At 52.2% G+C, this 13,606-nt stretch overlaps 5 protein-coding genes across 6 annotated transcripts; 2 read left to right on the top strand and 3 right to left on the bottom strand.

Moving 5' to 3' along the window:
• Positions 1-584: 584 nt before the first annotated feature.
• EKO05_0002340 (uncharacterized protein) lies at positions 585-3,443 on the bottom strand (the record flags this gene model as incomplete). The annotated part of the gene is made up of 8 exons (XM_059635889.1): positions 585-1,057; positions 1,106-1,769; positions 1,817-2,078; positions 2,128-2,615; positions 2,787-2,846; positions 2,901-2,943; positions 3,002-3,084; positions 3,360-3,443. The coding sequence occupies 8 exons, from the start codon at positions 3,441-3,443 to the stop codon at positions 585-587; spliced, it is 2,157 nt and encodes a 718-aa protein (XP_059491872.1).
• Positions 3,444-3,859: 416 nt separating this feature from the next.
• EKO05_0002339 (Calcium/calmodulin-dependent protein kinase) lies at positions 3,860-5,377 on the bottom strand (the record flags this gene model as incomplete). 2 transcript variants are annotated; one of them, XM_038944107.2, is made up of 6 exons in its annotated part: positions 3,860-4,303; positions 4,351-4,736; positions 4,787-4,943; positions 4,995-5,202; positions 5,261-5,312; positions 5,371-5,377. In XM_038944107.2, 6 exons carry the CDS (start codon positions 5,375-5,377, stop codon positions 3,860-3,862), a joined length of 1,254 nt encoding a protein of 417 aa, XP_038793011.2. The 2 variants fall into 2 exon arrangements, with proteins under 2 accessions (XP_038793011.2, XP_059491871.1); XM_059635888.1 differs by having other exon boundaries at positions 4,995-5,377.
• Positions 5,378-6,340: 963 nt separating this feature from the next.
• Positions 6,341-6,706, top strand: EKO05_0002338 (uncharacterized protein; the record flags this gene model as incomplete). Its single annotated transcript, XM_038943972.1, has 2 exons — positions 6,341-6,497; positions 6,552-6,706. The coding sequence occupies 2 exons, from the start codon at positions 6,341-6,343 to the stop codon at positions 6,704-6,706; spliced, it is 312 nt and encodes a 103-aa protein (XP_038793010.1).
• A 1,830-nt stretch (positions 6,707-8,536) lies between these two features.
• EKO05_0002337 (uncharacterized protein) lies at positions 8,537-10,525 on the top strand (the record flags this gene model as incomplete). Its single annotated transcript, XM_038944119.1, has 2 exons — positions 8,537-9,183; positions 9,241-10,525. The coding sequence occupies 2 exons, from the start codon at positions 8,537-8,539 to the stop codon at positions 10,523-10,525; spliced, it is 1,932 nt and encodes a 643-aa protein (XP_038793009.1).
• Positions 10,526-11,865: 1,340 nt separating this feature from the next.
• Positions 11,866-13,420, bottom strand: EKO05_0002336 (uncharacterized protein; the record flags this gene model as incomplete). Its single annotated transcript, XM_059635887.1, has 3 exons — positions 11,866-13,157; positions 13,204-13,300; positions 13,352-13,420. 3 exons carry the CDS (start codon positions 13,418-13,420, stop codon positions 11,866-11,868), a joined length of 1,458 nt encoding a protein of 485 aa, XP_059491870.1.
• Between the last annotated feature and the right edge of the window lie 186 nt (positions 13,421-13,606).

Below are 13,606 nucleotides of genomic sequence, written 5' to 3'. Positions count from 1 at the left end.
TGCATGTTTCTATGCAGTGAGATTGCTCACAAAGCGGGTGATGGTCAGCTCTGCACCCGGCGATCGTGGTGTGCGAGAAGCCGACTAGCCCCGACTATGTTGTGACCATCAACAAAAACGCTGAAAGTGCGGGGCTTCTGTCTTAGAAGCGAATTGTTCTGAACGGTGATGCGCTGTACTCGGCCCGCTCCAAAAAAAACAAGTCACCGAGGCGCTTAAGGGGTAGTGGTGCTGGCAAAGCAGGAATGGGAGACGGACAACAGGGCAATCTCATCCTATCAAAGTTCCGATCCATCCTCTTAGCCATGGGAATACGTACATGTCTAGTGTTAATAATGTGCAATGCAAGTCTGATACTACTATGCCCATACCACGATCAAGAGACCTTGAGGTAACCTAAATCCCGAAGGAAAGAAAGAAGTTGAAGAAAAAGAGATTATAGCCTCCCATGTCAGACCATGCTAGTAGCGTACCGTATGCTCCGGCAATCCCCAATGCACCCAAACACCTCAAGACACCGCAAACCTACGGCGACTTTATCCTATAGGACAGCCATAAGAATTTGTTCCCTTCACATGATACTCCTAGTATCCCTGCCTCGCCAAATTCAAAAACACTGTGCACTTCTCAATCTCAACCGCATCCTTCCCACTCACAGTCTCCCCGTCGTTTTCTTCCTTTTCGGCAACGATTTCCACCTCGATCCTATTGACGCCGCCTATTAATTTCGCCTCAAACACTGGCTCGCCTTTCTTCTTCCCTCCTTCGAATCCGGCACCCTCTGCGCCACCGTTGATGCCTGCAGTGACAGGGATGCGGTTCACTTCAAAGGTTTTGTTACCATTTACCAATACGAAGAGGCGATAGAGGCGATTTGTTACAGCAATAGGGACTTTGGGTGTGATTTGGAGATAAGAATGTGTGGGTGAGACGACAACGGTGGCACTGTGATGTGTTTTGGTCTTGCTCGCGGGGATGGTCATGGTCCAGGGGTGTGGGAGGTTGAGTGCAGGGTGCGTGTTGAGAGTCAGGCGGGGGATGAGGGCTTCGCTAATGCCTAGGACGAGTTAGTCGATGAAACAATGGGAATTGGATGAAAGCTTACTCTTAAGAGGCATTTTGCGGAAGACGTCGGTGCGAGGGATAGATGGCGGTACGTAGTGGGTTGGTGGCTGGAAACTGGGAGTGGATAAGCCGTTTTGCTGGCTGTAGAGGCCGTTGGGATGTGGGCTGCCGCTCGTTGGACGCGATATTGAATGTGGTGGTGCCATGACTGGTAGTGGTGTTTGAGCAGTGATACTTGGTCGTTGCGAATCTGGTGCGTTGCTACCAGGCCTGATTGCGCTCAACGCCGGTGACTGCACATCCTGCTTCACACCATTCGCCGCTGATGGAGAGCCAGCGGTCTTTATCTGTGCAACGGGAATAGGAACGACGTTAGCAGAAGACCCTCTCGCTCCGGAGAACGGATTTGACGCTACTGGCGTAGTGGCAATGTCAGAGGGACGTGACCGTCGGCCGCCCATGCTATCATTGACATGTCTTTGTTGCCTTAGAAGCGCCTCATTGTCTACTATGACACCAGGCGTAGCTGAGTCACGTGTAGCTGGCGTGTTTGACCCCGATCCTGGACTTTGCCTGAGCTTCAGCTTGAGTTGCTGCTTAGGCGCCGGTGTTGGCGCAGCACCAGACATGTTGAGCTTGAGCTTCGGCTGCGGTGGTTCGTCAACTTTGGCCTTCATTGCAGCGAGCTTCTTGTTGAAGATTTCCTGGTCAAGTCAGCTGCAACTCAATGTGTTCCCTGCGATCTACATACCTCTAATTCGAGCGAAAGGTTGTATAGCTCACTTCCATCTTCATTATAGATGCGTGCGTTTTTCCAAACGAGACTCATGGCGTTTTCAAAGGCATCCCAGCTCTTAAACAGAGTATGTCCGGTAGGTGCATCGCGACCGACTACACCTTGAACCTTCTTCTTAATGGCCGAAAGGGACATGGGGTCTTTAATCAATTGGTAATAGTCCTTCAACGCACGAGTGGGAAGGTTTACAAAAGGCTGGAAAATGTTCAAATCACCACTGGAAGCAAGTTAGCATAACACCTACGTGAGCGCGATGGGTACTGTACCCTGGATCTGTGTGGTCGATGACTTCTTGAATGATCTGCTCCTGAGCATGCTGGAATGACAGGTTGGAAGCTCCTCGTGTAGTGGATGATCTCGGCTCTGGCGCAGCAGAGGCCGACTGTCTCAGCTTCGAAGGAACGGGTGTCTCTGGCTGTGCCAGTGCCGCAGCGCGCCGAGGCCGTTCGGTAGCTATTGTAGATACAGGTGTAGGTGTGGCTGCAGCTCTTGGGGTAGACGCAATACGTGGAGTTGGTCTCCCAGGCGGCGCATGTTCCTCGCCTGGGATGGGTGTAGCGACTGCAACATAGCTACCGTCTCGGTACGCAGGGTTGTGCTTGACCATCCAATTTGATGCGGTCTTGCGGAGTCGCTCGGCGTCCTCGTAGATGATGGACTTCTTATCGTTGTACGCCTTTGCGTTGTTGACGAGGCGCTTGCAGTCGCTCTCGACCTGGGCGAGAGATGTGTATTCGCCGTTTGTGAGTTTGCCCTGATCTGAAGTTAGAGTGACACCCTGGATTGTTCATGATGAGGATTGTTGTTGCTGCTACTGCGACTGTTCGACTGGCGCCTGTGTAAGCCAGATAGATGGCTGTGTAGGTCGTTCGCGCAGTGGATATCCATAAACATGCTCCAACAACAGAAGAGGCCATGGACATACCTCGATGGTGTCTAATGCGAGTGGTAGCTTTGTGAATTCGTAGTAGTCTGGTAGGTCGTTCTATGTATGTGCCGTCAGCGTGGTGTGGCAGCGTGGGGAAATGGAGTCACTCGCCTTGTCTGGGAGTGTCATGAAATGCACTGCAATCGGTCGTCCGCTGTGCAGTGTTAGCCTTGCTCTTGCCTCACTACCAGGATGCTCCCAAGTGCACGTACGTCTTGTCTTTGGCCTGCTTCAAGCTGTCTAGGAACTTCAAGCCCATGTCCGTAGTCGATTCGGCTGTCTCTCCGCCGGCGCTCTGCATGCGCGGAGGGCATGGTTAGCAGGGATTCTATCATTGCTCGCATGTGCTAGGCTCTCTGCATTTGGATGCATCGCGACGGTGTCTGATGTTCGCGCGGCGGCCACTCGGTGGTGTGAAGTGTTGGCCGTAGGTCGGTCGACCCCAGACGGGAGCGTCGCGCCCACGTCCAAGTGCGCATCCCGCGTCACGCCAAACACAGCTTGCACCTCTCCCACACATCGCCGACGATGCAGCCATCACGATCGCGCACCATAGGGGCGTGCACGTACCGGCGCTTTCTGTCGCTTTGCAGGCCGAGCCTCGCCCGGGCTCAGTGCAGCGTTGCCCGCCTTGCGCTTCGACGCACTCTCCATTTTCGCGTATTCGTAGTCGCGTCGTCTATCGGAGCCGTTCTCGAGATTTACTGACGAATTCTAGGGCCGTGGTGCCGGTGCACTGCGTTGCTGGATCTGGCCTCAGTTTGCGACTACTGCGACGCGGTTACGGTGTTGCGGGCCAGGGCGAGCTAACCAGTGATTAGTCACGTGCAAAAATCTGGACCAACAATCACTTTGAGCAATGGTCTGCGATAGATGTACGCCCTCAATGTGCAGCTGAAGGAATAATCCAGAATCGCTCAAAATGGCATTGTGGTGTCTAGGAACTAGGCCCTGGCGCCATTTCCAGGGTATTTGAACAGCAATGAGAACCTCCGCTAAGAACCTGCAGCAAACTCGATTGTGTTTGTGAACATGATGTGAAAGGCGCATTGGACGTCCAGGCCTATCGCTCAGCTCTTCTTGCTTGAAGCGGCCTCCGTTGCCGACTTCTCAAACTCCTTCTGCGCTTCTTGCTCCTTCATCTCGCGTACCTTGGCAAGGACAACTTCGCGGAAGATGGCGCCCTTTGCGATTCTGCTCAGGCGACCAGGCCCTTTGCCGGTGGTGCTAGCACCGGTGCCAGTCGGGCTGTCTGTTGTCTTCAAGGACTTGCTGGTCGTGTGGTTTGCAATCGCCTCACCGGCTGTCTCTAGGGCATTGGCGGGCACGTCTGCCTCGCCTGGCACATCATCTTCCTCGTCCTCTTGCATTTTCAAAGCCTCAATACGGTTCGCAAGCTTGACAAGCTCAATACCACGCTTGAGACGGGCCTTTGCGACGTATGCACGAATCTCGGGCAGCAAGTTGTGGTCGCTGGCAGTCTTGCCACTAAGCCAGACATGCTTGAGTGCAGCCTACTGTTATCAGTCCTTGTTCTTACGGTTATATTCGGCCTGCTCACCTCGCTAGTTGGTCTCTTGTTCTGATCGGGTTGCAATAATTGCGTGATGAAGTCCTTTGCGTCCTTGCTCACCTCCTTCCAGTAGCGCTCGTGGAAGATGACACGGCCGTTCTTGCACTCCTCGATCAGGTCTGCGAGGTTCTCGGATCGGAATGGAGAGTAACCGCAGAGCAATGTGTAGGTAATGACTCCCATAGACCACATGTCAACGGGCTTGCCGTGTCCTTTCTTCAACATGACCTCAGGCGCCGCGTATCCAAAGGAACCAGCCATGGTAGTCAGCACCTCGTGCTTCGAGTCAAGCATCTTGGCGATACCGAAGTCAGCCAGGACGAGGGAGGAGTTGGGTTCGCGTGTAAGGTAGAGCAGATTCTCGGGCTTGAGATCTTTGTAGCGGTAAGCACAAGCAGCCATGTGGGGGTTGGGAGGGCCGTACCTCTGTGGACGCAGTTGCGCTGGTGGAGGTAGTTGACTGCATCGAGCACTTGACGGATCGTCTCGGCAGCGTCCTTCTCAGTGAATTTGCCCTTTTCGCAAATGCGGTCAAAAAGCTCTCCTCCCGTCGCCAACTGGGTCACGATGTAGTACTTGTCCTGCAAGCTGTCAGCCCCCTCATGTCATATCGCAGGTGAGGCTAAGCGTACCCTCGACTCGAACCAGTCGTGAAACTTGACAATGTGCGGGTGCTTCATTTTCTGCAGCATCTCCAGCTCATCGTAGACCATCTGCTCGTTGCCGCGGACATTCTTCTTCAAGATGATCTTGACTGCGACCTTGCCGTCCGGGCAGTCGGCCTCTCGAACGATGCCATAGGTTCCAGCGCCCAGCGTCTTTCCGAATTTGTAGCGTGACCTGTCATTGCTTTGCTCAGTACTTGTTCGTGTGCGGAGGAATCTTAGGAGGCACGGACTTGCGGTCATAGCTGTCAGGCTGTCCGTGCAACTTGTTGAGCATGTTTGTCACTACGATGACGCGTCAGTAGGTGTCTTGCAAAGTACACGGGCTATGAGAGAGGAGCACAACTCATAATGGGCAAAAGTGTCGCAGCAACAAGACTGCCGTGTGCTTCTGGGGGCTGAAAGTAAGACGGGCGTGCCTATCTGGCAGCGTGCAGCTGGTGGTGGGGGTGATGAGGGGTAGGTCGTCAAAAGTCGATAACAATGGCTGTAGGTGGAAAAGAGAGAAGCTGGAAGAGAACTGGCAAAAGGAGGCGCAGAAAGGTCAACGGTAATCTCAGCACGGTCTTGAAGGAGTTGGAGCTCCTGTGCGGCGACTGTGGGGTCGCACTTGCTGGTCGGCCTCCGCGCGGGCTGGCGACAGGCGCATTCGAGGCGCAGCTGAGCTAGGCCTCGACGCACGCGCCTCAGGCATATCGATTCGCAAGGCTGCGATATTTAGGGAGATGGCATTGACACTGTTGCACCGAGATGATGCTGGCCGACCAACAACTCTGCCTTCAACAACTCTGCCTTCAACAACTCTGCCTTCAACAACTCTGCCTTCAACAACTCTGCCTTCAACAACTCTGCCTTCAACAACTCTGCCTTCAACAACTCTGCCTTCAACAGCGGCCAGTCGGCAAATGAATGTGTTGATCACTCGTTGTTGATGATGAGGTTCACCTACAAGTCAGCCGTGCACAGATAGGTCATCTGTACTGGGCGAGCCCTCGGTGTTTGACGTTGACAGCTTGTTTAAACGACCTGAAACGAATACGAAGAAGACCCTGCGCCGTTCCTCCCGCGCCTATTCCACGCTTGCACACACATGCCTGCCAAGCTGGAGCTCGACTGTGGGCACACAGGCAAGGGCCGCAGAGAACGCGTGGGCAGGGGTCAAACATGGAGGGAATCGCAGATGACATCACACGCGTCAACGTAAATCTTCAGAGCGGCTGCACTACATATATCCACCTCTTTAGTTCCTGTCTCCCAGCTTCTTCGCCTGACACCGTCTACGAGTTCACCTCAGTACTATACTCGACCTCACAATGGCCGCCGCAACATTCTTCACTGCCCTTGCCGGCGTCGTTGCTGTCATCGGCCTAGCTATCTTCCTTTTCGGCATTCCCCCAGAGCTCAAGCGCAAGATGGAACGCACTGCCCTCAAGACAATGGGCGAGAACAAGCTGTCCTACGTCGCCAAAGGTGCGTCACTGCAACTCTTCACAACTATCCAAGTCGGCCACTGACACAGCCCAGACCAGATCAACAAGCTCCCCACCTCCGACCAAACCGACCCTCTCCAGCTGAAGAAGGGCATCAGCAATCTCGCTGGCGGCGCAGCCCAGAACCCGCTCGGCGAAGCAACAGGCGAGGCTGCGGACAGCCTGACAAGCCCGTTCACAGGTCGCTAATGTGCCTGCATGTATAGTGCGAGTCGCAAGCAACGTATAGGCTACCGTGCAGACTAGAACAGGCTCCATGCGAGATACAGTGCACGCATGTTCGAACGGTGCACTTGAGCATGTGAAGACGTTCAAGAGGTTGCCTAAGCAGGACGCTGAGAAGACTTCGGAAGAGGCGGACGGGATACAGTAACCGCTTGATGCATGACGAGAAACGAACAATGGAGCGCGGCGTTGGTGGAAATCATTTTGCAAACCCGTAGCTTAAGTCACCTACCACTACCACGTAACCTGACTCTGATCGCCATGCAACATCGTCCACAGCAACCCCTGCCACCCCATCACGATTCCCCAAAATGGCACTAGAAAAGCCACCTTCCGCGTCTTATGCTGGAAGAAGTGCATCCCTACTAACGCGCCAGGCCAGCCGCCTATTACCCCCAGGAAATGCAACGTCAGTTCGCTAACACGCCATTCGAGGTTTCGTGCCTGCATCTTATCGTACCCGTAAGTAAGGAACGTTACGCCACTGACAAAAGCTGTGTACGCCACAGGGAGGAGTGATGATTTGAGCGTGGGATTGATGGTGTAGAGGCGTGCAAGGGCAACGGTTGGCAGGATGAGGGAGAGCAGACCGGCGACAGATGCAGATGTCAAGGGGCGGTAGCGACGAGGTGGCGGGCGAGACATAGCAGTAATTGTAGGGTAGGCAGAATGAGGATACGGCAGAGTGAGGAGCGCGGAGTATCGATCGTGATGACGAACGCATTGTTTTGTCGATCTCCCGAGTGAAAGGCGCTAGGGAATTAGCGTGGTATCGACGCCAACGGTTTAAATGCATGCCACTTTATTTTGTCCAATCACTTTGTGGAAAGAACAACATGTTCTAAAGAGGCTGTTTCTGCAAATATCGAAGTGGACACGCAGCATCGACCGCGTCACGTGTAAAGTTCCGAAGTGGCTAGCGACGCGTCGGTCACCGATAACCCGAGGAATCTCTCTCGACCCTCGAGGCTGGAAGTGGGTAGCTGGACGCTCGAAAGTCACCATTGCTAGAATCTGCTCGGTTTCTGGAACCGTGGCACGCCGTTCGTAGACTTCATGGTACCTTCTTCGAGCCGTCAATCGCGACAAACAACGAACGCATCTTTGGCAAAGAGTGGCATACGAGCCTCCAGTATGTATTACTTCAACCTGGCTTTAATGCCGAGACCACAGTGAACATCTGCGGAAACTGGGTAGGTTACAAGAAGTAACACGTGGGCTAAAAGTACTCAACGTCTTACATACATTCTATCGCTAGGATGAGATCTCATTCCTCTCAGGTATGTACCCTCATACCACACCCAGGCCGTGCTTAACAGTAGTGATTGATCACAGTATGGAACTCAACGTGTGACCTTGTATAATGGTGGCAAATACAAACAATCCACAAAGATGCAGGGCATCTTATCTGACAGATACGAGCGAAATTGATTATGTCACTGGATATACGAGCAATCCTTAGACCACAGATAGCGCTTTCTGCCACGCGACGGACTTCGGAAGCTTATAACCCAGACCTCGGAGTCCCCCCAAATGAACGGATTTCAGTAAATGTACAAGCTCATGCCGTTTCCGTCTGACTGATCTCACCATGAAAGTGCTTTGGCAGGTACCGGACTCACGCCAGGCTGGTGTCAGATGTCCGAAGGCCTCCTTGGCCAGCAGGATATATCCATCGGCTCATCCTTTGTGCTGTTGCATCACATCGCGCTGCACTTTTTCCATCTTTGCGCATCATCCATTTCGTTATAGACAGCTCTGGAGTTGTCGTCCATTCTTTTCGTCTCAGTCATCATGAGGTTCTCCGGGACAGGTGTTCTTTACACCGCGCTGCTGCTGGTCACTAGCGTCAACTCTCTGAAGTTCGACAAAGCGTGCAACACGAAATACGGGAAGCTCACCGCAAAGCAGCTGATCGACAAGAGCATCGACTTTCAACCCAAGTTAGCTAAAGCCGGTGTAGATGGTCTCGACGCTGTCATCGAAGTTCTTAAATATCAGAGCGAGACTCCTGGGGCTAAGAAGCCCACTGGCAGTAAGAAAGAGCTTGACAGGATCATTGCTACCTATCGTATTTTGTTCGGCGACATCATGGCAAAGAACGATGACGGAACACCGAATCCTAATTTCAAAAGTGAGGCAGCAGACCATATCGCAGCCATGAAAACCACAAGGGATACGCTCAACCGGATGTCCAAGCCCGGAAGTCCGGATCTGATCATCCATTGTAACGACGACTGGCTCAGTGAGAGAGGGCCCAAAAGCATGGCAGCGAGCAAGCCGACTGCACCCGCAACATCAGGCTCACAGTACTTTTATGACACTGACCGAAACCGATGGGTTAGTGTCAAAGGTGGAAAGCCTTGTCAAGGTGACAAGGCTGTGGTCACCTCCGCGAACAAGAAGCTATCAGGAACTTCTCGTGAGAAGGGTCCGGAAAGGTAAGATACTGCCATTGTTGACTGCAAAAGGAGTTCTAGAACCTAACTGTGTCTAAGGATTACATTCTGTCCGTCTTACCTGAGGCGACAACACCAGCTTGAGAAAGATAAGCAGTCTCATCTCTGGGACATCCCCACGACGAAGCTGCCTGACACTTTTACTACATATACAGCAGCGGGAAAGAAGGACAAGACCCTGCCATTCCATATCTCTGCTTTTGGCAGCAAGATAGTTGCAAAGTGGTTCCATGAGTCCATGCGTACCGAGCTCTTCGATTCAAATTCCAACAATTCCTCAGATAAGAAGATATCAGGATCCGGTACTAGTAGCTTAGCGTACGGGTTCGACGGTGCTGTCAATCTTGTCAAGCAAAAAGAAGGCAAGAACGTCGCCGAGTCATCTCTAAGCATCGACAACATTCTCTACTGGTGCTTGGCTTTGTACTACGATAAGTGGTTGTGGAGCACTGGCAAGCCTGAGGACCCAAGTGTTTTAAGTACTGCCCCGGCTAAGGTTGCTAGTGTCGATGAAGGTTTTCAAGTAGAAGCTGCAGCAAAGAAAGGGGGATCGAAGAAGACGAAAGAACCTGCTGATCAACCAAAAACTGAGGCATCGCCACCAAAGACTGAAGCCCCTGTCGATACACCGAAGACAGATAAGCCTGCGGATCCACCTAAGACGAGCGCTGTAGCAGCGCCTCTACCACCGTCTTCTCAGGGACCTTCTTCATCGCCTCCTTCCTCTCAGGCTGCTCTACCTGCTAGCTCCGAAGCACCTCCACCAACCAATAACCCAACACCATCCGCCTCTATCCCGCAGACGAACCAACCATTGAGTACTCAACTACCTCAAGTCTCTGCGCCTGTTTCTCCTAGCAACAAGCCTGCTTCGAGTCTCTCCACGCCACTATCGGGCATAGTCTCGATGTCTAGATCAGTTTCAATGACCAAGTCTGTCCACACATCCTGCTCCAATACTCTCTGTACCCTTCCCTCTTCCTCCGCCTCCCCAACATCTTCCGGTGCCGTTCCACAAGAGACATTCGAATCTGAGCCCATGAATGCCGGCTCCATGACCGCTGGCGAGATTGCCGCTGTTGCAGCTGCCATTGCTTCGGAGCAAGTGGCAGCAATGGCGCTGTGGGATCAGGTACTCACAGACATGGGACTGCCTAGTGAGACGATCCAGGGCGATCCGAGTGCAAGCATGGGGACAGGATTGCCTATGGCCACGGGTGGAGCTGGAGGTGCAATGAATGGAACTTGGGCAATGCCGACGTTGAAAACTCGGGAGGGGAGGTATGGAGTAAGGGAGAGGAGGATGTACGACTTTGCTAGCTAAAGGAAAGGGTTTAGTTGTTAAAAGGCAAGAAGGGCTAGTGAGGATTACCGGCCCTGAAGGTTTCATGAATCTATGACTGGGGCTAGTTCAAGTCCGAACTAACATTCGTATTCAGTCCTACTATAAATTGTGAAAAATCGTTTCTTTCGAACTTATAGGGCAAGTTCGATGACCACTTGTGCGAGAATTGAAGACTGCGATTGTTAAATACTTGCAAACCAAATCGCGCACCTCTATTGGAAGGTCCAGAGATCAGAAAACCTGAGTGACATGATTCTCATCATCACCTTCCACGTCACTGATCACTGTGTCCAGAACTTGAAGTGAAGTCATGTCAGCTGAACGTATATGTATGGGTGACCAATGCAAAGCGTTTGAACAACAAAAGTTGGAAGGATTGATGATAGGTCAAGCGCTAACAGCATATTTTTTGAAATTAGAAAACTGCGAAGTGAAGACCATGTTTTCACAAGCATTCTAGCAGCGCCTAGAGTCACCTTTCATCCTCACAGAGCAGAGACTAGCAAACAGACCTTGCTAACCCTACGATGAAACCCTCTTCACTGTCCCAACTCAACTTATCTTGTTCTGGTTCTTCCATCAACTCCTTCATACCGTGCACAACCTTTAGCCCATCGATCCCCTCGCACCGTCACGTCGGATTCCAACTCTGGAGCATAGGGTCAATGCCAGATTTCTGACGAGGGGGTACTAAGTTTTGTGAGTCCTCCATTTCACTGTTTTTTTGCCCACATGAGTCCTGCACAAAGCAGTATTTGTTTTGTGCGGACAGGGCTTGCGCCACGGAAGATCGTTTTGATTTGTTGCAGTGTCATCATTGGGACCAGCGCCATGGTGCTGCAGCAGCTCGGATGCAGTACGCCTAGTCGTATCGTCAATATACTAGAGCGTGCAAGTGTTAAAGCTAATAATGCGATGGCTTTCAAGCTTTCCTACCATACTATGAAAGTAGCAGGTCTACCCACGATCACTGGCCGTTGACCTTTGCGCAGGATTGCGACACGTTGGGGTAGAATTTGTTCTACTTGATCAGACTAAGGCCGATGAGCAATTTTTCCACAGGCGAGGGGTTCCGAACCCGAGGTATAGAAGAAGCGCCGTGTCGTGGGCCCGTGGAGTAATTGTCGCGTGTGACAGGTTTCCATGTGAGTAATGCTCGGCTCAATAGTCAGCCTCGTCCCGTACGGCATCTTTTTTCATTGAGCGCGCTCCTTCGAGGTGTCACTTGAGGAGAATGGAAAAGAGGCGCGGAAGGTTTGCAGCACTCAAAGAGGTTACGAATGAGTTGATTGCTATTGTCTTCGTCGCTCACCCAAGATCTACAAATACACCGGGAACCGATCGCGTATCCTCTCCCCGTAGATGTAGAACAATATTGGGGCGGGTGCCAATGCCAAACCGATAAATCCAAACACGCTGATACCCCAGCCGTAGCCCAGCTTTTCAAACAGGCCTGGCGCTGCCAAAGGTACCACACCGCCAACGAGACTCCTGAAGACAGTGCCAGCTGCAATAGCACTTGCCGCATACTTCTCAAAACTGTCGATGTAGTAATTTTGCGTGGTGTTCAGAATCATGACTTGGCCAATGCCGTAGAAAAACGTCGCCGAGATAGACGCGAACCAATGCGCATGCTTTTCGACCGTCCATGCAAACCAAAATAACGATACGGGAATGAGTACCGCGCCGATATTCGCAAGCGGCAGACGGAACTCCGGTTTTGCCTTGTCGTTGTGCTTTGCGGTAAGACTCTTGTATACCGTATCGATTCGAGGCACGAGAAAGAAAACAGCAAAGAGGAAACCTAGGCCCGGCCCGAGGTACAGGAGCCCCACGTGCTCGGTATCAAAACCGTAGAGATCGGAATAGATTTTCTGCATGTTCGTATAAATGCTGAATGTTGTACCGAAGATGAGGGCTTGGTACACAGCCATGGTCGCGATAATTGGCTGAGCGAAAATCTTCGGCGGTCGTTTCAAGGAGTGCAGGATCTTCTGGCGTAGCGGTCGTGTGTCCTCACCCTCGTAAGAGTACTTGGCGCCGTCAAAGTTGGATGCATCGCGCTCAAACTCATCCTTCTTCTGGCTCAGGATTCGCGGAACGTACGTCTCACGTAGCAGAAAGTAACCTGCTGCAGTATTTACGACAGACACGATGGCCATGATCCAGTATGTCCAGCGCCACCCGAGTCTTTGTACAATGACACCGCCCAAAAGAGGCCCAATTGTTGGACCGAGTAAAGGACCTAATAGGTACCACCCAAAGACGCCAGCTCTTTCGCTTGGAATAAACATGTCGCTGATGGTACCTCCGCCGTTCGCTACACCAACACTTCCGAAGAAGCCCGCGACACTTCGTATGGTGATAAGAAACCCGATGTTTGGGGAAAACCCGGTCGGAATCTGAAGGAGAGCGAAGATCGAGAAGCAGATTAGGTAGACGTTCCTGCGACCAAAAGTCTCAGAAAGAGGTGCTAATAGAAGCGGTCCGATCCCCAGCATGACAACGTATCCGGTCGTTGTACCGATCACAGCGGTTGTAGTCGTGTTGAGGTCTTCCGCGATTTGAGCAATGCCTGGCGTAAACATGGAGCTTACAAGAGGACTTAGAACTGATCTGATTAACACTACTCCAGTTTTCAGTCTTGAGATACGCACTCGACATGCATGCAATAACGACCACGTTGGCCATTTTGTTCCATCGAGTCCATTCTCGTGGATTACTCCCTTTGGGAAGATCGTCGATCCGAAGAACCTGCTCAGTATCAGCCAGGTCCAAACCGTCGCGTGCACAGAACGTTCTTACAGTTCGATCCTCTGCTTCCTCGCTCCACCTCTCCTGGAGCAGCGGTGTCTGCTCGTTATTAGGAGACATGTCCACAGCTCACAGACTGTTGCCAATATCTCGAAATCTCTGGAAGAGAAATGAGGAGTTCGAAAGAGCGAAACATACGCGTTAAGCATCTTTGCGGCTCCACACAAATCGTCATCACGGGAAACGCGCACACCACGCGAAAGCCAGATGGGAATAAGCTGCCGTCATCGATCGCACCACAGAGAG

This window comes from Ascochyta rabiei, chromosome 3 (genome assembly GCF_004011695.2).
Source record: "Ascochyta rabiei chromosome 3, complete sequence".
NCBI classification, from domain to species: domain Eukaryota; kingdom Fungi; phylum Ascomycota; class Dothideomycetes; order Pleosporales; family Didymellaceae; genus Ascochyta; species Ascochyta rabiei.
Note: the sequence above shows the minus strand (reverse complement) of the source record. Positions and strands in the feature narration are given on the sequence as shown.